Here is a 24811-nt window from a genome sequence, read left to right on the forward strand (position 1 = left end):
TTATTTGTTTTGCCGCCAATTCCTTTGTTATTCGTGACATCTCCCTGCGCTTTTGGAGGGTTGATTGTGTCAAGTCTTGGTAGAGCTGAATTTCTGTTCCATTCATCCTGATATGATCCATCACTCGGGCTTTCCGTAAGATTTGCTCTTTTTGTGGGTATGAGGCCATTGCGATGAGGACGTCTCTGGGGCGAGCGCTGGGTTCTCTGTTGCGTCGTGGCCCTACCCTGTGTATTCTGTCAATCTGGATCGCTGTTTCGTCCTCTTCTTCAAGGATGTCTCGAAATACCTTTTACACTGCTTGTTTGAGATCCTTGTCCTCTATTGTTTCTGACAAGTTTTTAATTCGAATGTTTGCTCTGCGGGAGCGATTTTCTAGATCCTCGCATTGGGCTTCCAACTCCTGGGATAGTCTGACCAGTCGCTCTTGCACTTCCGCATAATGTTGTGTTTCTTCATCTAAGTTTTGAACTGTTTTTTCCAAGACATCTGTTCGTTCCTCAAGACTCCCCAGCTCTATTTTCAGTTCTTGGACCGCCTGCTTCATTTCTCCTTTCATAGTCTCGAATTGGGAGTGCATGGAGGTCATGAATTGATCTTGGAATTCTTTGAACCATTCTTTCATGTCTTCTTTAGTTGTCATGTCTGTGTTGTCCTCTTCCCCACCGCTTTCTTCCCCTTTGTCGTTTTGTGTGGATTATTTCTGAGATGTCGCTGCGTTTGGACCCCAGAGGCGTTCCAGATTCTGGTTTAGTTTCTGTTTGGAGGTCGTGGCTTGGGTTTGTCTGCCCCAGGATTTGGACATGTGCTCTCCTGCGTGATCTTGGTATAATGGGTTTGGTGGTTCCTCTTGTTGTGGGAGAAGGCCTCTTGTTGGTTTGTGGTGACAAGGGTTCTCTGTCCTTCCCCCGTGTTCCCTCTTGTGTGTGGAGCTTGTTGCGCCCTGCAGAGAAGGTCAGGTCTATGTTGATATGGTGTTTGAAGTTGATGGGGTGTAGTGGCTGCTCCCCTTTCTTATGGCCTTGCTCGACGCGTGTGTCTCTGTGAGGCTCTATGTGCCCAGTCAAGGGCTGTTCCTGGGTTATTTATGCTTGCCCTTTTGCGCCTTACACTCTGTTCGGAGGGGTGGCTCTCATCCCGTTTGCGTATCCGTGCCTGTCTTTGCTCGGGGGGATTTGCGCTGTTATGTCGATCTGGGCCGCTCTGTGCCCCCTCTTAGAGACTGCCCTTCACTGTGCCTGTACTCCGGGGGGGGGGGGGGGCACCTCTCCCTTGGCTCTCCGCGATCTTCCCCCTCCCTGTCCTGGCGTTCTGCGGCTTTCTGTGTCCGAGGCTTAATTGCGCTTTGTGGAGCCGGCCTGTATCCCCCCGCACCCCTTCGTCGGACGGGGGTTCTGTCGATGAGTTCTTTGCTTGTTGGCGGGGGGGGGGCCCAGCCAGCCCTCGGGCTCTCCGTATCTTTTCCCCGGGGGGTCGGCGGGGGATTCGTTTCTATTTCCGGGTCCCCCCCGCTCCGGCTCCTCACCTCTTATGCTTTCGGCGTGGTTCCTGTGAGGAGGCTGCCCGTTTGTGGTCCGGCGGGAGTTTCTCGCCCGTTTCCTTCCTCTTGCTGGGGCCTGCTCCGGACAGAACGTGGTTGCGGTGGCTGTTCTCTGCCTTCTGCCTCTGATTGTCCCAGTCTCAGCGAGGATAGCTGCCTGGTTGTTGTGGGGGAGGGGGGCCTCCTCCGATGCTTCGCTCCGTATCTCCCTGCTGTGGGTGTCGTCGGGTTCGCCTTCCGTGTCCCTCCTTCCGCAGCGTGGTCCGGGCGTTCTGTTGTGTGCCCCCTCCTCTCCTCTCCGGCCGTCCGCAGCGGGGGGCAGGCTCGCTGCTGTCTCTCCGCTGTGGGCTTCCACTGGGCCGGGACCCGGCTGCTCTGCTCGGCTCTCTGGTCTCACGTGGAGTTCCCCGGGGGCCGCTGCTGTGGATCCGGCCTACCGGGCGTCTCTGCCTTTTCGTCTAGGTTGATGGGCAGCTCTGTGCCTTGCGCCGCTCACCAAGCTTCTCCACTACTCCTGCCTGGACCGCCAGGTTCCGCTTTCTCCTGGGGCCACTTCGGTGCTTTATTGTCCTGCTTTATGATGCGGTCGCGAGCTGGCAGACGGAGTACCGCTCACGCACGCCTGCTCAGCTCGGCGGCCATTTTGGGATCATCGAAGGGGAACATTTAACCCTGTATTTCATTTATGAAGCTGCTGAAACGTTAGCTGTGTGCTTACTCCTTGGCCCCGTTAATAGAGCTTTATAAGCTAAAGGTAACAGCAATGATCCTATATAGCTGTGAGCCGATCCGATTTAAGAATAGGAAATGTTTGGACTGTCTGGAAGGGAAAATCTGGCAAACAGTTCTTGGCCTTCCTGAGAAAGTCCCAATCAGTGTGATCAATCTTGAATAGGGCCTGACATCATGGTGTGCACAATATATAAAAAGAATCCGGTCCCTGTTGCATGAATTAACTCAGTCAGAAAAACCCACCTTGGGCTTCTATCTGTATGACTGCTTAATAGAACGGCCTGATTCAAGTCCTTTTCTGAGCAAATTCCAAAAAGGAGGTTTCGTTTTTCAAGAAATGTTTGCTCTCGATATGTCGGACTTTGATTATATATTGATTGGTATTGATTGTTATTGATATTTTAATTCTATCGCGCTCGTACACAAGTGTTTCAGAGCACGACAAGGCAAGGGAGGGGAACAGGGGAGAACCAAACAGCGATCTTACTAGGCCCAGTGACATTGAGAACGCGCAAGTGCATGGGAGAGGGGGAGGGGAAAAGTGCATGGAAGGGGGGAGAAGTGGAAAGTGCGAAGCAGAGGAGAAACAGATAAATAACAATAAATAAATAATAAAGGCAACAAACAGTTTTAGTGCAGCCAGCAATTTGCAAGTGCTAGGTTGAAGGCAGCAGACAGGGGAGGTCTGATAAGTGCAGGAAGAAAAAGGGGGTCTGCATGGGTACAGATAAAGACCCCAATGCAAGGGGTGGCCCGGAGGCAGTGCGTAAGGGTGGCAGGGTGAGCAGGTACCTGGGCCAAGGGGACAGAGGGTGGTTAGGTGCACGGTGTCAAGAGAGAACCGATCAGCAGGGCAGAGGGGGAGCGAAGGAAGAAGAAAAGAGGAAGGTCTTGAGGTGCTTCCGGAACCGGAGATGGTTCTCCTCAAGTTTTAGAGTGGCAGGGAGGCTGTTCCAGAGGGAGGCCCCAGCCGACGACAGAGATCTACCCCCAACTTGTTTCTTTGAAAAACGACTGACCCCTGAGGGAGTTGGAGGTAGAGGAGTGAAGAGCTCGAGAGGGGAGGTATTTGCGGAGGGATATCTGAAGGTATTTAGGCCCCAGGCCCCAGAAAGCCTTGTCGACAATGCAGAGGGTTTTGAATTTAATCCTTGCATCCACTGGGAGCCAATGGAGAGATTTCAGAGCTGGAGAGATACGATCCCAGGGCTTGAGGCCAAGGACAAGTCTTGCAGTCCTGTTCTGGATTAGTTGCAGAGGGCGGAGAGTAGAGGCAGGTAGATTTAGAAAGAGGCTGTTACAATAGTCCAAGCTAGAGAGAACCAGAGCATGGGATACCATGAGCTTCTGGGGGAAGGAGAGGAAAGGCAGAGTACCTCTGAGGAGGTGCAGTCGGAAATTACGGAGATGTGGGCGGAGAAGGTAAGGGTGGAGTCAAAGATGACCCCGAAGTTCTTAGCCTCGCAGGTGGGGGTAGGAGGAGGGCCAAGGGAGGCCAGCCAGAGAGTGAGGGGAAAGGATGGTGAAGGTGTGCCCATGAGGAGGATCTACGTCTTGCTGGCATTTAGACAAAGATCATTGGCGGCACACCAATTTTGAATGGCAGTTAGGCAATCAGAGATGAGAGAGGGAAAGAAGGTGGCAGAGGGCAGCCTCAAAATGAGCTGTGTGTCGTCAGCGTAGGACTGGAAATTTGAGCAGAAAGTGGCAATGCAGTGGGCGAGAGTTGCCAGGTATTGGTTGAAAGGGCGAGAGGTTAGACCCCTAGAGAAAAATAAGAGGTTGGATTTGGAAGATCTAGCAAGGCTAAACTGTTTAAGGAGAAACTAAGTTACTTCCTTCAGATAAGCTTAGAGCTTATCTTGCCAATTTCCCGTACCAAAAACACATGGAGTGGTATTTAAAATGTTGTTTAAATGCCCTCCCAGCATTAGAAGTTATTTGTCTGAAAATAGGTCTGCCTAAGGAACTTTGTGGTTGCCGCTCATGTGGACAGGTCCCGGTGGAATCCCTTTCACTTAGTAATGGAATGTCCTGCATTTGTGAAGGAGAGATTGTAGACCAGACGCACTGCTTATGGGGCAGGCTGATGTTAACTTCCAATAAGGCCCTGATTTTAGCTTTGACCAAATTATTTTAAAAACACTTTCTGGTATGATGATGCAACAGGGGGAGCGAGAGTGGTGTGCGTTCTGGGACGGGTAAATGTACAGTTATTCAGGACCTTTGAACATACTTTATCTTCCCTCGTTCAGCGGAACCTGCAAAGCAGTAAGTCTTCCCTAACTGGCTAAAACATCACAATCGGAGAGATAAACTGTTGAGTAGAAATGCTAAGATTGTTTAATTTGTCATTATCGCATACTTCCTTTTTACTCGTTTCTTTTTCATGTTTTTCTTATGCTAAGAAATTGGTGTGAAAAGTTTAATTGTAAACTCTAAACACCATTTTTTATTAAAAAAACTAAATAACGCTAGTGCCTTACTGGCTATTGTTTTACTTTTCCAACACAGATGTAGAGATCCTCCATCTCACAAAGCCCTCGCACCACTACTCGGTGTATAGCCATGGGCAAATTGACCAAATCCAGAATAACGCATTAGTTACCACCCAGTTCCCTCCATGCTGTCACCACCGTGGTTCTTGTCCATTGTTTATACCAATCAATGATTTTAGAAATCATTTAATTTCTCCTTCTAGTAAAAAGAACCGAATGGCAATATATATAGAAGGTGCTGGATACAATACAATCTGTGATCCAATTACAGTACTAGGGATATTAGTAGTTGCTCTCATTTCTTTATTTCTAAGGTTAGGTTAGGGCCTCAATGGAGGCTTCTCCCGTTGGAAGTTGAGGACTTTCAAATAATCTTCCTTGCTCATCCAATTTGGTAGAGCCTCACAGGGAGATGGAACTACCCCCACTGGACATTTGGCTGGCCGTGGTATCATTCACAACCAAAGATCCACCCCTTGCCAATGTACTATCCATCGCTTCTTCTACCCCAGCCAGGCCCTGACCTCTGCCAATGTTGCAACATTAATAGGTTTTTCTTGTTAACATAGTTTGTACAACAGTCATGTTCTCCTACAACTATATTAGTGTAAGCAAGCACAAATAAACACATCGGCCAGCTACTAATAACTGCCTTGCTGGGGCTAACGCCCATTTGCAGTGACTCGCGCGCACCCATGTCGTGTGCCTCTGAACTTTTACAGCTGAGTTTGAGGTGAGTAGCACTGGGCATGGCCTAGTTGTCTTTCTTTGGTGAACCTTCATCAGGACACTGTCACCGGACTGTAAGGAGTGACCCAAGAGTCTGATTACCTTTGCAGGGTAGCTTGAACCGGATTGTGAATGAGACTGACAGAAGACATAAATGTCTTGACACATTCCAACAATCAATCATCTGATAGTTGCACATTATCTGGTACAGTTTTCACCGGTGGTGCTACAGGCAATCTCATAGTTCTTCCAGTAAGGATTTCATATGGACTTAACCCAGTTTTCTTGCTGGGTGTACATCTAATGCTAAGCAGAAATTTGGGAAATGCTGTCTTTGTTGTTATATAAAACAATAAGGAGAATTATATTGAAAAAAAATTATTGGGAGGGCTTCTGGATACTTCAACCCAGTTTCTTGGCCAATTTATTTTTCAGCACCCCTTTCTGTCTCCCTACTGCCCCTGCTGACTGGCGATGGTGAGGGCAATGCAAATTATGCTAAACCTTCAAAGTAGACTACAGTGTTTTAATGTTTTTGACAAAATGAGTTCCCTGATCTCTGTGCTCAGATCTCTAATCAGTAGTTTTGCAACAACCACTGCATCTGCCTTTTTACAAGAGTGAGCCTCCACCCATCCTGAAAAAATGTCCACTATTACTTGCAGGTGTTGCCACTGATTATATTTTGTGAGTTGTACAAAATCAATCTAACGCCACGAATGGGCCGTATGGTTCAGGATGCTCCCTTTGACTGATTGGCACACTTTCCACACATTGTTCTTTAAGCATACTTTCCACACATTGTTCTTTAAGCATATTGCACATCGTTGATGGCATTCTTGAGCCATACTAATAAGTTCTGGTGCGAACCAGGATTGTCCCACTAGCATTGTCATGCCATATTTTCCAACATGTGCCTGCCCATAATCCATTCTGATTCAATGTGGCACTTATCATTTTGGAGCCCCTAACCCGCCCAGTTTGTTTTTCGCCACAGAGTCCTCATGTAACCGGTACCCCTTTTGGATCCACTTATGCCTTTCACCTGACAGCGCTTTTTGCCGCATCTGCCCAGTGTCATCTTGTGTTTGATACAGGGTTTCCTCCAGCCCTGTTTACCCTGGCAAAATGTACTCAGCATTGCCCTCTAAGGTTTAAACAATGTGTGTCATCATCTATGCACTTGTACCTAGGTGTCAATCAATACAAGACAGTAATACTTTGGTACAAGCGCATAGATGATGACACACATTGTTTAATTCTGTGATTGTTCTAGACAGGGTTAGCCTATTGATACCAAAATATGCAGCTGTCTCTCTCACTTTGTAGATAAGATTATATTATTAAACCTAAGCACCCACAGTTACATAGTTTATACCCCTTAACTCCTATTGCCCTCTAAGGTGGCCGCCAATTTGGTGCTTCATGTAGCGAAATAATTTCCACAACTAATAGGGTCATCCAGTGCCTGGTGGGTAGCACACTTGATAGAAAACTCGCTCCATTAATTTTAAAGCATCTAAAGTCCTAATACATACTGACTATAATTTATGGTGTACCAGTTAGTCATGAAATGTCTCTGCTTCCAGAGTTGACCAAAGTTATGGGCTGTGCCAAATGTGTATCTTGAATCGGTATAAATGTTAACAGATTATTGAGCCGACAGGCTCCTGTTAGGGGCACTAATTCAGCCACCTGTGCTGACATCACATGGGGCAGTTTGCTGCTCTCCACAACGCTCTCCGCACATACTCCGAGACCAACTACCCATTTTGATTTCTAAAACGGGACCCGTCAACAAAGTACTCAAGGTCTGGGTCTGGCAGGGGCATTAACAGACAGTCAATTACAGACAATTAATTGAGCGGGGAGGAATCGTGCGGTTCTCCCTCTTGGTGGGTTGGTAACAGGGATGCTGTGTTCAGAACAGAGCATCTAATGAAAGTTTTTTATATTTGTTGAATTTCATAAAAGTATTTCATATTTGCTAACTCTTGAGACCAACATATGCTGTGTTTTTGTCTAGAATAATGATGCCACTGTATGTGGAACAGCTACCTCTAGGGGTGATTCTAATATAATGTTCTCACTTTGTACAACTACTAAGGCTGCAGCCTCTACTGATGGTAAACATTGTGGAATTTCTGCCACAACCGGATCCAACTCCTTTCTGTAATATGGAATGGGTCTATGATGGATCCCATGCTTCTGGGGAAGGACCGCCAAAGCAAATCCCTTTCTCTCATGATAATACAAAGTACATTCTTTTTTATAATCTGGCAGACCCAATGCGGGTGCCTCTGCTAACAGCCTTTTTACTCTTGTGAATGCCTCTTCGGCTTCTGGCATTCACTGCAATGGTTCGATAGTGTTCAATCGGGTATAGTATGGAGTTGTTTAACTATTTTGGCAAATCCAGTGGGTTTATAGTCATAATGTAGAAAAAAAAATGTAGAAAACAATAATGTCGAAAACCTGTACATATAATTAAGAGTCAATTTTTAGAAAAAAAAATGTCGTGAAAAATGGCAATTAGCACTATCAATAAATAAATAAACAAGAAGAGTATCATTTACTGGGGGGTCCCCCCAACCCCTTTCACCCAACACCCCCGGCTAGCCCCCCACCCCCTCTCACCCCTCATACTCAACACATTTTAATTATTAATATATATATTTTTTTTGTTGAAAAATTCGAAAAAATGCAGAAATAATTCGACATTATTGGTTTTCGACATTATTTTTTTCGAAAATAATTTTTCGACATTTTGACTTTCTAAATTATTGCATTCTAAAATATGACTGACTACCAATCCAGTGATCCCTTGCCAGCAGTAGCCTACTGCCTGCAGAAAAGCTTGCATTTGTATTATATTCTGAGGTTTAGGTATATTATAAACTGTTTCGTTCAGAGAACCGGGTATCAGCCGACATCCCTTTGTCATGTCCCAGATAATGCAATCTAGGGGTGCATAACTATTGTATTTTTTGAAGCCATATGCGCTTTCTCTCTCTGCCAATGTGGTGTCTTCCTTTCAAGCCTCGTATGAGGGAGAGGCGATTAACAAATCATTGACATATTGCATCAATACTGACTTTGCTGGTAATTTGATGTCATCTAAATCTTTCTTGAGGTGTTGTGAGAAGAGGGTTGGGGACTCTGTATAACCCTGCGGCAAACAGGTTCCAGTGTACAGGACCCCAAATGCAACTGACGATCCTAGTGTATCTGAACAGAGAAGAAAGCTGAATGTAAGTCAACCACTGTAAAATGTGTTGCTTCCAGTGGAATACATGATAGTATGGTTGCTGGGTTTGTCACCATAGGAAAGGAAGGTATCACCATGGCATTAATAGCACATCGGTCCTGGACAAAACGGTATACCTCCTTACCTGGCTTCTTCACACGGACAATAGGGGTATTGCATATACTACTAGTCTGAACTATTATTCACTGACTCAGGAAAGATTCAATGACTGGGGTTATCCCTTCCTCCACTTCCGACTTCAAGGGATACTGGGGTGTCCTTGGCAATCTTTTAAACAGGTTTACTTTTACCCTTACAGGTTTGGCGGTGTGTATATATATCCTACCTCATTTTCATGGGTTGCCCACAGACACCTTGGTATAGAGTCTATCAGCTCCCGTATATCTTCTGACCATTGCTCATCTGCCTCCGCCACACTCCCCAATCTCTCCCCTTAATGTAGCCATCAATGCAACTGAATTTTTGGAGGGTACGCTTGAAAACACTAAATCCAGAGTACAATAAATAGTGCACCTCATTTTACCCAATGCATATCTTCCCAATAAATTCACTGGTGGTGTGGGACATAAAAGGAAAGCATGCCAAACGGTAACAGGCCCCAACGTAACCATAAGAGGCTTTGACACCTGATGTATGACTGTGGTATTCGATGTGCCTATTGCTCTTACTGTCCCCCCTGATGTAAGGACATGTGGAAAAGTATTCATTTACAAAGTGGATCGATTTGCCCCATTATCTACCAAACATGGTATTGGTAGCCCCTGAACCGGACACCATACATAAGGTCCCCCCTGATCAACTGGGATCATTGATGCTTCCAGAGTCCCTTCCCCTACTGGTTGTCAAAATCCATTTGGATGCCCCCTCTACACTTGCGTCTCCGGGGACAAAGGGATTCGTATTTGGGTTCAGAAACTGGGGCGTTGGCCCCTACGGGAGCAGTCTGTCTCTGGAGCTGCCCTCCCGCTTGTGGCAATTGTGCATTTGCATTAATGCCACCTTGTTGCTGTTGTCTTTGGGGTCTAAGTGGGCACTCCTTTTTCCAATGGCCCTGCTGTATGCAATAATTGCAAATTAACGTGTTCGGTATCATGGCTCTAGAAGCCTGCTGAGTATTCCAATTTCCCTGTACTTGCTGACCCTGGGCTCCACATGTCTGTTTATCAAACTGGCCCAGCTGTTTCGGTTGTTGCTGTCCCCCATATCTATCCTGTTGCTGTTGATACATTTGCCGACCCATTTGGCCTCTGCCTCTATCTCTTGGTCTACCCCCCTTTGAGGGTGTCCGGATGGAGGCTTTCGGGGTCCGGCGGTCTGCAGCATTCGTGACCGGTCTGAGTTGCAGGCACCATCTATGAATGTAAATTCGTACAAAAGGACTTGAGTCCTAGTGGAAAGGGACAAAGCAAGATGCTTTATTGGTTTGCAAATCTTCCAAACAAACTACACCCCATCTGCCCACGGCCCAAACGAAGTCAACCCGCCGACAGATCACATTGTCCTTATATTTGCCCATGGTCTGGTCTCTCATAATATGCATCATATTTGTTTGGCTTCCTCCGCCCCTCAAGGTATAACAAAGTTAATGTTGTACATCTGTAGTCAATCTTCTATTTCCCTTTTGTCTCCTGTCATCACGTGGTCCCTCATTTCCAGGTAAGTTTTCTAGTCTGATAATATCTGGCGTAGTCCTCCTTCGGTGAGGGTTGTGGGGCCGACGCCTCCTGACGCACATCCTGTCGAGAATAAGGTTGCATTGACTAAGATGGGTTAAACCAGCATGATCCAAGTGGCCTTCGCCCAGTACACCTGAGAGCTGTCCAAAACGCTGTTTCAGCAGTCTTTCTGTGCATGTCTGTTTTAGGGAGCTCTCGGGCAAGTGTTACCTACAGCCAAAATGAGGATTCTCTAAGCTGTAATAAAAAGAAAAAATAACAAACTCTCGGGCACATATACCATACAAAATAACACTAGCAGTGTCCATTATGAGCATAGTCATTTTATTGCCTTTATGGTGTCATCACCGCACAAAACATATCTCCCTGCCCCGCCAGGGGTCATCAGCGTTCACAGGCATAGTACCTAAATAGTGGATAGAGTACATAGATTTATGATTTTTTTTGTTACTGTTATTATAAGTTTATCAAAGATTCCTAACGTGGCGACTGACTATTGAAAGTATTTGAATCTGAATAATGCAAACACTTGACAACTACAGTTCTAGGTAACTTTCATTAAAGTGCAGGTATTTTAGAGGTTTAAGCTTCAGTGTGCAACTCGCTGCAATTGTACTGAACATGTCAATGCTTCTCTGTCCCTTCTTGTTATATCTTCCCTCGCCCACCAATGAGTGTAGTTATTTACCCATGTTTGTGTGCTCTATATAATCTGGCTCTAGTTGACATTATAATATTTGAGACTGCAGCAGTGATTTATCGGGATTTTTTAACGCCCCACAGCGGTTAACGTAGTGCATACTTTGTATGAATCTATAGAGATTGGTATGACGTAAATACTCCTGTTTAATCATTTACAATGTTTTTGTCCTATAAACCTTGGTTTTCCATTTCCCCTTCTTTTCCAGCCTTGAAATTACTCTAGTTATTTATTTTAGGAATTGTCATCTCCAAATGTAAGTTGAAATGTTATTTCGACCCTCTTTCTTGGATTCTGCTTGCTTTTACACATTAAGCACTGTTCTCATCTCTCTGCTCTTCTCGTTCTTCTCTTGAAGCACTTTTTCTCTCTGATTCCTGGATGTAAATAGAACTTCATGTTGGTCATCAATTATTCCGGTTAGTGAACTTTTTCTGTACAAGCGCTATATCAGTCTTAATCAATAAATACTCCTATCCCTTGCTTTAATAAATCATGCTCGGGGGTGGGGGGGATAATCATACATTATTTTGATAACCAAGCTCTCAGAAAACCTCCCTTCTCGAATGCGGACCACTTTGACTTCCACAAGGTCCCGGGACTCTGGCTTTTCCAGTAATACATTTTGCTGCTCCATCTTTGGAGTTAGTGCCAATTGACCATTTTAGTAGTGAATAGTGTAATAATCCTCTGCAAAGCACTCACATAGGAATGTGTGCACATCTTTTACAAGCTTTATTCTCGTGATCCTGAGCATAGGACTAATCCTCAAGTGAGCTGGTAGTCTGCTGGAAACACCTCTGATGGTGAATGTTAACTCCTCCATATACAATTACTTTCTTGTGAACTGCATAGGACTCTTAGAAAACAACCATGGTAGAGAAGACCGTTTTTTTAATTAGTTAATTTTCTCAAACTAATAACCTTACACTTTAAACATTTCGTTTAACCTAGCATATGCCAGCAGATGCTCTATGGGGCCACTTACCCCAGGTATGGATCAACCCTGACTTCACAGCTGGGATTAATACTGCAGGGTTCCAAAAATGGCAGGAAGGGGGATTAATTCAAATCACAGATTTCTTCACCAACGGGACCCCACTATCCTTTGAGGAATGTAAAGCAAAATTCTGACTCCCAGAAACAGAAAGCTTCTGATACGCCCAACTCAAGCCCTGGATGTCACAACACAGAACAAGAACACATGGGGGCAGGGAACTTGCCGCACTAGAACGCACCCTAACATCAGCAGCCCTGAGGGGGAAAAATCTTTCTCCTATACAGACTCCTAGAGAAAGCTGACCCCACCAAGAAGAACTACATGCTTAAATAGGAATGGGACTTGGGAAGAGAGCTGGAGATGGAGGACTGGGGACGCATCTGGTCCCGTACACATAGACATTCCAAATGTGTTACGAATAAGGAGGGGGCTGTGAAGGTTTGTTATGGATGGTACATCACCCCAGAAATTTTGAACCAGAGCAACCTGGCACTATCACCACAGTGCTCGAGGGTTTTAAAGCAATATACTTACTACTGTACCTCCTGTGTACCTGCCCGAAGTCAACCCAATTTTGGAGGGAGGTCCTAGAACAGATCTGATTGATTACGAGGCTGACAATACTATGGGATCCAGGAATTGTACTACTGGGGGACACTGGTGATGGATCATTCCCACTGACGGGGCATCTAACGGACCTAATCACACACTTTCTCACGGCAGCCAAAATCACTATTGTGGAAGCAAACTGAAGGCCCGTGCTCACTATGTGGTAGGCAAAATGTTGGGACACAGCAGTTGCAGAAAAAATATCTGCCTCTCGCCTGTGAAACATGGGAAGGTTCTACAGCACCTGGTCCCCCTTTCTTGATTATGCTGAACAATTCCCAGTGATTGTCCAACAACCACCCGCACTTGGTGGAAAAAGAACGGATCCTCCTCCCCCCCTCCCCACCTCCATCTCCTCACCGGGCGCAGATAACTGCATGCCTCAGTCATGCGGTGCAACCCAGGCCCTCTAACATGCCTCCATCTCTACTGTCCCACAAAACTTAAAAACATGCACTAGAAGCCGTCAATATCAGCTCATCACCAATTCCTGCCAATCAAATGTAATGATTAACATTCTATGTATAATGCTGTCTCCTCCCTGATGTATTGTGTCAAATGTTTGATTTTCTTGTATCATCGTTTTAATACATGTTGTAAAATCCCAATAAAATACAATATTGAAAAAAAACATAGCATATATCATTGATTAGATTACTTAAAAGACAAAAGAAAATAGCAAGAGAATAGACATTATCAAGTCAAGATAAAAAAATCAAACCAATCAAATACCTAAAAAGGAAATTAAATTAATTACATTACAGCAAAATTGATATTTAAATCGCAATTTTAACTTAATCATATTAATAGCACCTAAAAACTTTAAAACTACAATGGAAAGTTATTTCCCTGAAACATGTTCTACTCAATGGGTGATTTTTATAGCTGCATATAATCCTGTTCAAATCCTCTTTGGAATATTCTGTTGCCTTTATGTAAATGGCTCTGATTCTAAAACGATGCCAGAGAAGGGTATAATGTGAGCTTCGTGATGTCAGCAGGACCTCAATTAAAAAAAATTGTAACTAGTGATGTCCTGATTTTTTTAAAAATAATACCCAAAGCTTCTAGCATCATCCATATGGCATATTCTAAACATCAGACTGCAAAGAGATTACCCAAATTGATGAATTATGTTTACAGGTTGAATATCTTTTCTTCAACTGCACTGGAACTTTAGTTGTTTAATACTGTTGTTCCCCGGAGGGTAGATCAGCTCTGCATTTATGTTCCAGGAAACCGTTGTTGAGAAAAACATAGTTTTATGGTTCACAAGGTCAGCGGTAGTCTTAAGGGTCTCAAGTGACAAATGTTAGTCATTTAGAAATTCTTGATATTGATTCAAAAGTAAACCATAATTTAGAAAAGGGTCCTATCCCATGTGTTTTGTTTCATGCAGGCACTGCCTTCCTGCAGAAGATTATGTTCAAATCTATTTTTAATCTGCTGGGCTTTTTGCTGATAATTTCCAAAGTCGGTGTTGCCAGAATTTCATGAGTGGATCTACCGCTTAAGCTGCAATCAGTCTATGCCACTGCAAAGTAGGAGAGATTGAGAAGTCCCTGCTAGCCAGGACTCTTGGATACAAGCATGCTATCCATATCTGTACTTTGGACACACTTCATTTTTGGCTTTGAAGGATGTGAGGTCCATGCATTTTAATGGAACTCTTCCCGTGTACTTCAGTGCCCTGCTGTTTTCAAATGTATTGACAAATATTTCGGGGGAATAAGGCTGTGTAGGTCTTTCACAGGATGCCATTCTTGCTCGGGTAGAAGAGTGTACCCATTTGTGCAGCGAAATCATCGCTGCGAGGTGTGACAATTCATTGGTTTCTGAATTGTCATCTCGTCTAGGACTGAGTTGTCTGCTGCCGTCCTTTGTAGGAGACAGTGAAACAGAACATGCATACTGTAAAACTCAAACATGCCAAGTCTGAAAACACCAGACCCATTTAATTCCAGGGCCAGCACAGAATATGCAAGTGCTTGTGAACTGCTTAGTTTTCATCTTACCTGCTCCTTCCTCTATTGTTAAGTAGCTCATGTATCCATTTGGATCGAAATCTAGCATACAAATGTGCATATGTGTAACTGATCTCGCTCACAAAGCCCGTTTTCCTTTTTCTAGGTGAATCTCATCTTTTATTAGTCGGTGACCCCGGCACTGGGAAATCTCAATTTCTCAAGTATGCTGCTAAGATTACTCCAAGGTCTGTTCTCACTGCTGGGATTGGCTCCACAACAGCAGGTATATGATATTGTCACATTGGGCATATGCAAGCTGGTGGTTATAAAATGGCACATAAGGGTTTACCAGAAATACAATGTTGTTATTTACTATTCATGTTTTATGTTCTGTCAATTTCACAATCAAAACTGTTTACAAAAATAATATTTTTAACACTTTGTTGGCATTTATTTTCTTTCATAGTTTGTCCTCCATTTTGTGAACTGACATTAACCTCTCTCTGCAGATCCATTGTACAATCAATGATGCGAAGTATAATGTTCCATAAGCCGGATGTAGGATTAAACAATCCTCCTAGTATCTGACAACATGAACAGTGCTGTGTGGAGCCAAAATGATGCATGTGTCATCCCCTTCACATTATTTGCAGTTGGTGTAACACCTACTAGAGATTATAGCTTGCCGTTTTCCAAGTGTGTTACAAGAAACCTTTATCTGGACTGCTTGAGGACTGTAGCACAAATGATTTGCACTCTCATATTTCTGGTGGCCAGATAAATGGTTTTCAGTGGTGGAATGCTACTCTTGCAGGGATGCTATTGGAGGCTTGGATGCATTGCTTGTTGCCTATTCCAACTGCCAGTAAAGCCCATCCCTTCAATTTCCTCTGTGCTGTAAAATGCACGTCTTCGACCAAATATTTAAAATATGTTCTTGCAGGGAGAAACCACCCTAACGTCACTCTTTGGGGGAGGAGGAGTTAGCCGCACTCCGTGTGGCTGAGTGCATCTCACTAGGCTGAGAGTTCACCAGCAAACAAAGTTATTCTTGCTCCTCTAGTGATATCAGGACATGGCTGCTTTCTGGCTTCATTCGAACCACTACCCAAAGAAGGCTGCCTTCTAGCCAGCTTTTTGCATTACTGAACTTTGAAAAACAGGCTTTTGCAATACTTTGCTGCTTCCTCTCTCTTATCAAGTAAGCGGCTTGGGTTCCAGAGTGGCTGCCTTCCTTTCTGATGCTCATTTTGGAAATCCTACCAAAGTGCACTCTTTTATTGCTGAGGTATTTCAGTCTGCTTCTCGTTAGGCTTGCAGTCCAACTACTAGGATGTCTATATGGACCTGATTGGATGACTTACCACTGGCCTTTAGAGAGGTCTCAGAAATGTTGCCCATCCACTAATAGGAAATCTTACAATCTCGCCCACAGAAACCTTACAGCCACTGCCCCTCACAACAGTCTAACCTACAAATGCAAAAACAAACGAGAAAACCGTTATCTCAATCCTGTCTGTGATTTTCATCCTGGTGGGTTCCTTAGAAAGGGAATCGCCTCAGGCTCTGACGAGACAGTAATGACTCAATCATGATGTTGCTTCAGACCATGCTTCAGGATATTACCATGTGACTAACATACAGCACCAAGAGACCATGAAAATGGCAACAGGTGTACTACCATGATGTAACATACGTACATACTCAGTAATAAGAGTTGACTGTGCATAGCCCTGATAAGTACCTTCTGAAGATGGAGCAAGAGATGACTGATAAACCTTGCCACTTGTCATACAGCAACAATGCGAGTGGTGGGAGTTCAATGAGAAGCATTGCCATTCCTCCCTAGGAAACTCTGAAAGCATTGTAGTAGGACCCTGGTCAAATGTTTCAAAGGCTTCTGTGGAACCATGCCTTCCTGTACGGCAGAGGTGAACAACAATCACATTGTCTGAGCCCTTGACCTTATCAGGAGCAGGAAGTGCATAGGCTCTTGCAAGAAGTAGTCATTCAAACGACGATAGGTGTTCAATGGCAACCGTTATATACTAAGTCCCTACTAGTGATCAGGATAGTGGCTGGAGAAATGTCAGATTCAGTTAATATGATCAATGATAGTGGATTAAATTATCTACTGTGCTCCTCAGAAAAGTCTAGACTGGGGGGCGTGGCCTGGAGCGCCACTGATGAGGCTGCTCCGCTAATGGCCTCCGTAGGGACCCGCGGCCTCACCTGAAATTTAACCGGCCCCGGCGTCGCCGCTGCTGTGACTCTGGCGGGAGAAGCTGGCGGAACCACTTGTGCACCCACCGCTCCAATCTTGAAAGCGAACGCTGCGGGAACACGGAAAACGCGGCGGAAGAACTTGACGCGGGTGCCTCTCCGTGCCGAACCAAGATGGCGGCCGCGACTCAGGCGACTCAGGCCCCTCGCCTCCGCCGGCGCCCAGTGACGAGACACCCATAGGACCTCCTGCTCCCGCCCTCCGCCCCGATCCTGAGCCTCGCCATCGGAGATCCCTGGAGAGACGGCCGCTCCAGTCCCCGGGGCCCTTCCACCTGAGGCCGCAGCGCGGGTTCGGGTGCTCCTCCCACCCGCCCCCCCCCCTCCACCGGAGCGGAGTACGGGGTTGGCGCCACCACCATCTCGACCCCCCTGCGGAGCCTCTCCGTCCGGCTGACTTTCCGGCCCTCCAGACCTGATAAACAGACCTCAGAGAGAGGCCCCCGGAGCTCCCCGACACTCGCCAGTGCAGCGGACCGGCTCGCTGGAGAGACGACCAAGCCCCCGGAGCCCTCCGGCTACTGGACCAGCTGTGGGGGCGGGGGCCCTTATTCCCCCCCCCCACCTCCTTCACTGGCAACGATCAACCCGAGTTGGCTCCTTCCTGGCCCCCAGGTCTCTGCATCGGCCCGCAGCCCAGCACCCCGGAAGCGATATCGGAGGCCTGATCGGGTGAGTGTCCATCGCCCCCCACAATCCCCCCGGCGCTGAATCCGGAGCCCCCTTCCAGCTTCCTGGGGCGCTCCTGCCCACCAGATACCTCGCCGGCTGGGGAGAGTGGTCATGTTGGGCGCCTGCCCCCCCCCCCCCCCCCCTAGCCGCGCGACAGCTTTCCTCAACCTCCTTCTGAAGACACCCCCACGTCTCCAGCCGCCATAATATCCTGGGGCGCCCCGGCCCACTTCACCCACCAGGCCCATCACCCTGGATAGCTTCAGCCCCCGGGCAGGGTGGACATCTACCTCAAGCTGAATCGACCCCTCCTCTACATCCAAGAGTGGCAAGGCCCAGATATAACCACTACAACTCTGACAACAAATACGGCGGGCGGATTTCTCGCCTTCTACAGCAGATTCATCCGAAACCAAGCATCCCCCCCCAAAGCGCCCCCCCCCAGGGGCCCCCAACCAGAAGAGGATCCTCAGAGCCCCAGCCCTGGCAAAATGTCGAGACTCACCAAACCAGCCAAAACCGCTGACATTTCCACCATGCTTCTAGTAACAGACAAGACAAGAAAACCGGACACCTCACTTAAACTTACCCCGCAAAAGCCCCCAGAAGAACAGGGTAACCTCGCCACCAGAGATGACTTAATGGCCTTCATGAGGGACATCAAAGCCGAAATTCGGTCCTGCATGACCGAGTTCACTACACGGCTAGAACAAATGGACCAACGACTCACGGAAACGGAACAGAGAATAGGAGAGGTCGAAGACTTGACCCAGAACCACGATGCAGCAATAATAGAAATGCGACGCGAGATCCGAGCGCTTCAGTCCAGTAATGAGATCCTCGCATTCAAGCAAGAGGACTTAGAAAACAGGGCCCGACGGAATAATCTGCGTATCCGTGGGGTCCCAACAACGATCCAAGATAAAGAGCTCCCGGAGTACATAGGCAACTTCTTCCAGGCTCTCCTCCCGCTCACGGACAAAACCCAACTCGTCCTGGACCGAACCCACAGACTACGCCCGAGACGAGGAGTAGACTCAGACGGCCCTCCGGATGTGATTACTAGAGTACACTTCTACGCTACCAAAGAAGCCATCTCGGCAATAAGCCGCTCGAAGGATGAACTGTCATTCATGAGCACCCCCCTGCAGATATACCAAGATCTCTCCCCGATCACCATACAGAAAAGGAGAGCTCTCAAGCCCTTGACCCTGTTCCTCCAGAACCAGCAGATTCGCTACCGCTGGCTCTTCCCCGCTACGTTACAATTCTCGTACCAGGGGACTCTACGCAAAATTAGCCACCTGGAGGACGCAAAATCGATTTTGCACCCGAACTCTCCAGGGGCCTCAACCACCCCCAGTCCACTCCTCCCGCCAGAGGAACCAGATCAGTCACCTCAAAGACAGCAACAACCCTGGTCTAAGGCGCAGAGACGCCGAAAGATGAAGTAATTCAGAGGTTAGCGGCCATGGTACTAAGACCGACGCCGAAGCCAAAACGAAGCATAGCAATGCCGCGGGCCCCGAACGGCCCAGTCCCCCTCTCCAAGGAGTATGTCACCTACCCACCCTTGGAGCCGAGCCGATCTGTATGGTTCGACCCTCGACCCGTTGGCGAGGGAAACTGTTTGGGCCACGTTGGCCGTGATGGTGGCCGCGCAGAAGATCCCAGCCCCCAGCACAGTCGGGAGTTTTCCCACCCGTTTAAGTTTGCCCACCCGTTGGTGGACCCACTCAGATAAAATGTTGCCCTCCCGTTGGAGGACGCAGAAAACCCGGCTGCAGGAGGACCTGGCTAACTCGGAATCTCGAAATGAAGACTGAATACCCCCAGCCCACCCACGAGGAACAGTGTCCCACCCCAGGAGGCACCCAGGAGGCCCCCCCGCCGATCCAGAAACTAAGGTTCCTAACGCTGAACGTTAGAGGCCTCAACGCCCCACAGAAGAGGAAAATGATCCTACAACGCATCCAGAATGACAGGGCCTCCGTGGTCTTCCTGCAGGAGACACACCTGATCCCAGCGGACTTCGCAAGGCTCAGAGATCGGCAATTCCCAACGCAGTTTCTAGCTTCGAATGGAGCGAAGAAAGGTGGTACAGCTATTTTAATCGCCAAAGATTTGAAGCCTCAAATCCTAGACTCTAAACGGGACCCAGATGGCCGCTTTGTGGCGGTGAAATGCCGAATTCTCGGCCAACTATACACGCTGATCTCAGTATATGCGCCAAATCAAGAACAAGAGGCATTCTACTCGACCCTGGAAAACACCCTTCTCCCGTTTGTGGAGGGTCAGACCATCATCGGGGGAGATTTCAACGGAGTCCCCAACCCACTAGTAGATAGATCACACCCCCCTGCCCGCGGAGACTTTGGCTTGGCAATCGCTCTGCTCAAACTGTTCCGAACCTTCGAAGTGGTGGATGCCTGGAGGATCCTCCATCCAGAGGAACGAGACTACTCATGCTACTCCTATGTGCACAGGACTTACTCACGTATAGACCTCTTGCTGACATCCCCGCAGATCCTGTCGTACACGGACGATGTCCTCATAGGCCCCAGAATCCATTCAGATCACGCACCCGTAATACTGACGCTAAGAGCCTATAACCCGGACCCGCCCCCAAGACGCAGATGGTCTCTTTATGACCCGATCCTAAATAACATGGCGACGAGAGACGTAGTAGCTAAAGCCATCAAACAGTACTTCGAAGTCAATAAAAACGAAGATACCTCCCCTGCGACGACATGGGACGCGATGAAGGCCGTAGTGCGAGGGGTGCTGATCTCTCAGGGAGCGGCCTACCATAAGCAAAAGCAACAGACCCGCCGCATCCTAGAAGACAAGGTCCTTGAAGCAGAGACGACATGTAAAGCTAGAAACTGGTCCCCGAGAACCTACCGAGTCTTGCAGACGGCACGGAGGAAACTAGAGGCTCATTACGCAGAGGACACAGCCCAGTTGCTAACCAAGACGAAGCAGAGCTACTACGCCAGGGGGAACAAAGCAAATAAATTCCTGGTGGAAAAACTCGCAAGAATCAAGAGAAGGAACACTATACTAAGCCTCCGGGACCCTCAGGGTGCAGTCCAATTCGCAGACCGGGATAAGCTGAGAATTGCAGAAGCTCACGTAACCGAAACTATGTCAGCTACCCAAAAACCCCAGGAAGAGCAGCAGTCCTACCTGAGGGAAGCCGCCCTGCCTAAACTATCCACTACGAGTAGGGAAGAGTTGGAGGCCCCGATCACCAGCGAGGAGATCGACGAAGCCGTTAAAAGCTTAAGAACTAGAGCCCCGGGCCCAGATGGTTTCACGTCCCGATTCTACAAACTCTTCCGGCCTCAGCTACTAGCCCCAATGACGACCCTCTTTAACTCCTTCGCCACCTCTGGATCAACAACCCCATCAATGAAAGAGTCAATAACAGTATTAGCGCTGAAACCAGGAAAAGACCCCAGCGATATAGCGGCTTACCGACCCATCTCCTTACTAAACCTGGATGCGAATATCTACTCGAAGGTCTTGGCAAACCGATTAGCGAGGCTTCTTCCGGACATCATAGACCCAGACCAGACGGGATTTATCTTAAACAGAGCCACCACAGATAATACGCGCAGAGTCCTCGACCTGATCGAGATAGCCAGACAAGACTCGAAGAAACTCGCCCTGCTAGCCTTAGACGCGACCAAGGCTTTCGACAAAGTGGACTGGTCGTTCCTCCGCCTTACCCTGGAGTCGTTCGGCGTGGGGCCCACCTTCTTGAAGCTCACCCTAGCGAACTACCAATCCCCGACCACCCTGCTCCGAGTGAACGGCCTCCTGACTAACCCGATCTCTCTAACATGCGGCACCAGACAGGGCTGCCCCCTCTCCCCCTTACTGTTCGCTATGGTGATGGAATCGTTGGCCCAGCGGATTCGCCTTAACCCCAGAATCAAAGGCCTCCAAGTAGGCTCTACCCAGCACAAGATAGCGCTCTACGCTGACGACGTGATGCTAACCATCACAGACACCTCGCAATCCTTAAGAGCCGCCCTAGCGGAAATCCACAGATTTGGGAAGGTGTCCGGATTTGCCATTAACTTGATGAAATCGACAGCTCTGGGGATAGGATTAAATCAGAGAGATAAGGCATCCTTCTGTGCCCAGTGCGCGGTTCCGCTAAATGACACATCCATCCCCTACCTCGGGGTGCAGATCCCCGCCAACCCGGGAGACGTCTATCGGATAAACTTCCCACCCCTGATGAAAACTTTGGAAAAAGACCTAGACTCTTGGTACAAGCAGGAAATATCCCTAATAGGTCGCATCACAGCCTGCAAAATGAATCTGTTGCCACGATTCCTATACGCCTGCTCAGCTCTCCCCATCATAGTCCCTCGTCCCCAACTACAGAGACTTCAAAGGAAGATATTCGGATTCATATGGAGGAGGAAGAAGGCCCGCATTCCACGGAAGACAATGCTATGTGCTCCGGACCAGGGAGGCCTAGGGGTCCCTGACCTCCAAAAATACCAAATGGCGGCGCAGATAGCGCATACCAGGGCCTGGACTATAACGTCAGGACGCCCCAAATGGATGGACATAGAGCAATCCCGAGTACCCCTCCCATTGCGCTTTCTTCTACACCTGCCAACCGCGCTGCGCCGGACATGGCCAGCCATACTATCCTCAACCAAGCAAACATTGAAGGCATGGGATTGGGCCCGCAAATCCAGAGGTATCCCGAGAGCTCTGGGCCCCTCAGCCCCAGTCTTCCACAATCCGGCGTTCTCTCCGGGAGCTCACCCCTCAAACTTCAAGAACTGGATTACCGGAGGCCTCTCATCCCTAAGCCAACTATTTGAGGGGACACAGCCGCTGACATTCGCCCAATGCAAAAGTACGTTTAACCTAGCAGAGTCAGACAGGTTCGCATATTGCCAGATCAGACACTGGTGCACTCACCCCCAGACGCGAGAGGCGGCCACCAGGACCCTAGATGCCTTGGAATTAACAGTAGCGGACCCTCCATCCCGAGGGCGGATCTCGACGCTACATCGACTATTCCAGGAGAACCTCCTGTCCAAAAGAGCGACATACATGGCGCAGTGGGAAAAGGACCTAGGGCACCCAATCCAGGATCAAGACTGGACCGATATCTGGGCCCGCACACACTCATCGTCCTTTTGCATCACCAACCGAGAATGCGCATATAAACTGCTCATGAGATGGTATTTCCCGCCGCTACAACTACACCACTTCAACCAGTCGCTAGACCCACAGTGCTGGCGTCGGTGCGGCTCGCCAGGCTCCTACTTACACATGTGGTGGTCATGCCCAGTGGTGAAGGTCTTCTGGTCCCAATGTATAGCTACCATCACAGACATAACCCAAATCTCACTGCCACTGGAACCGGAGCCGCTACTGCTGGGGACCCCGATCCCAGACACATACCCGAAGGCGGGCGCATCCGCGGCCCTCATCACGCAATTACTCCTAGCCGCCAAAATCACAATAGCTCGGACATGGAAGACCCCAGAGGGCCCCCTAACGGTGCTATGGTGGTTGAAAATCTGGGACATCTTCATCGCTGAGAAAGTGATGGCAGCAAACGGAGGCCGCCTCCATCGTTTCACGAACATTTGGTCGCCGGTGATAGACTATGACTCACGCTTCCCGGCCCTGACATACAAACCGCGCCTGGTGCAACAGGCCCAGCAGGCGGCAGACAGAGAACAGTCTCAGCTGGTAGAGGAGCAGGCCCCGGAGGATAGCCAAACCCAGGATTTGAGGACGTAAGTCGGGAGAAGAGGGAGGAAGACGAATCGAGGCAGGAGGAGACGGGAGCGAAGGAGCCCGAGACTAAGAAGTGGGGTTGGGTGTTGGGGTATAAATAAGTGTATAATAATGCTGAGATAAAATGTTAATCTGACATGCTAATGCATTCTCCTGTATGCCTACCGAAAAATAAACAAGTTAAAAAAAAAAGAAAAGTCTAGACTGACCGATGCAGAGTCAGTATAGATTGGGTAGGGTAGTCTGATTTCCTGACAAAAACTGTAGCCATGTTCTTTGCTTCACCCGTCTCATTGGTGACTGGATTATTTCCATCTAGATTCACTTGCTGGTGGAACAACGCTGGCAGCATTCATTGTCATATCAATTCTGCTGGCCAGCTGCTTTCCGCGGCTGTCCAGCCCTCCCCTTAACATTGGCCAGTCTCTCTGTGGCTGTCTTTCCTAGGGCTGTACCTGCACACCTTTCCAAACTCCTGTAGCACCCACAAAATGTATGCCGCCTTCTCTGGTCTTAAGTGAGCCGCCCTCCCATCTTGCCTCTACGGGTGTAGCATATGCAGCCCTGCAACCACACCTGCAGACTTTATCCCCTTCAAAGTACTCCTGCGACTACTTCAATACCGAACACGTTTCCTCATATTGCGACCTACGTTTAAGTAACTCTTTGAACGGCTCCCAGATAACACGCAGTCTCTCACGCGTTGGTTCTAGTCTACAAAACTCAGTTTCCGTATTGCTGCACCACATCAGATCTTCCAGCCATTTACCAGATCTAGGAGGCACCGGGTTAAATCAGAGCCTCAGGATGCATCTTTTAACTACCAGAAAACAAATGGACAGTAGTTTCCTAGCACTCTTTCCCAGATGCGGAGACCACCCAAACATGCAACTGACCAATTCCCTGGAAATCTCTATTCCCAATATCTGATCAATCATATCCAACACCTGCTTCCAGAAGTCAGACCGCTTAGGGCAGCCCCATAGCATATGCAGAAACTGCATCTGGTTTGTGGCATCTAGGATATTTACCCTCAGCTGACTTCTATTCATTCAACTTGCCTGTTTGGGGTAGGAGATGTGCTTCCTGGTCTTGGGGAAACCCCACTCAGCATTTCTCTGCAAGCAGCGTGCTGTGCGGCATCATGAGGCTGTGATTCTGGATGCCAGAGTTCTTCTGCTGCCGTTCAGACAGAAAGCTATTATTTTACTCGGTAGTCTTATATGGTGCAAAGTAAAACCTCTCTTAAATGAGGAAAACTGGAAAAAAGATTGAAATAACTTTTACTCTAAATAAACAACTGATCTAAAAATTAAGGCCAGGAAATAAACTAACTTCAATCATATTTTAAAA

At 47.8% G+C, this 24811-nt stretch overlaps 1 protein-coding gene across 4 annotated transcripts in view; it reads left to right on the top strand.

Moving 5' to 3' along the window:
* The window catches only part of MCM9 (minichromosome maintenance 9 homologous recombination repair factor), a 907286-nt gene that overhangs the window by 574998 nt on the left and 307477 nt on the right, over nucleotides 1-24811 (top strand). For all 4 annotated transcript variants that reach the window (XR_011260482.1, XM_069606612.1, XM_069606614.1 and 1 more), the window contains exon 7: nucleotides 14883-15002. Coding sequence is in view for 3 of the 4 variants with exons in the window: in XM_069606612.1 (XP_069462713.1) it covers nucleotides 14883-15002 (120 nt within the window). In the remaining variant the exon portion in view is untranslated. Of the gene's footprint in view, nucleotides 1-14882; nucleotides 15003-24811 lie in introns of those variants that run through there.

This window comes from Ambystoma mexicanum, chromosome 4p, assembly GCF_040938575.1.
Source record: "Ambystoma mexicanum isolate Mex_15411 chromosome 4p, UKY_AmexF1_1, whole genome shotgun sequence".
Classification (NCBI taxonomy): Eukaryota; Metazoa; Chordata; class Amphibia; order Caudata; family Ambystomatidae; genus Ambystoma; species Ambystoma mexicanum.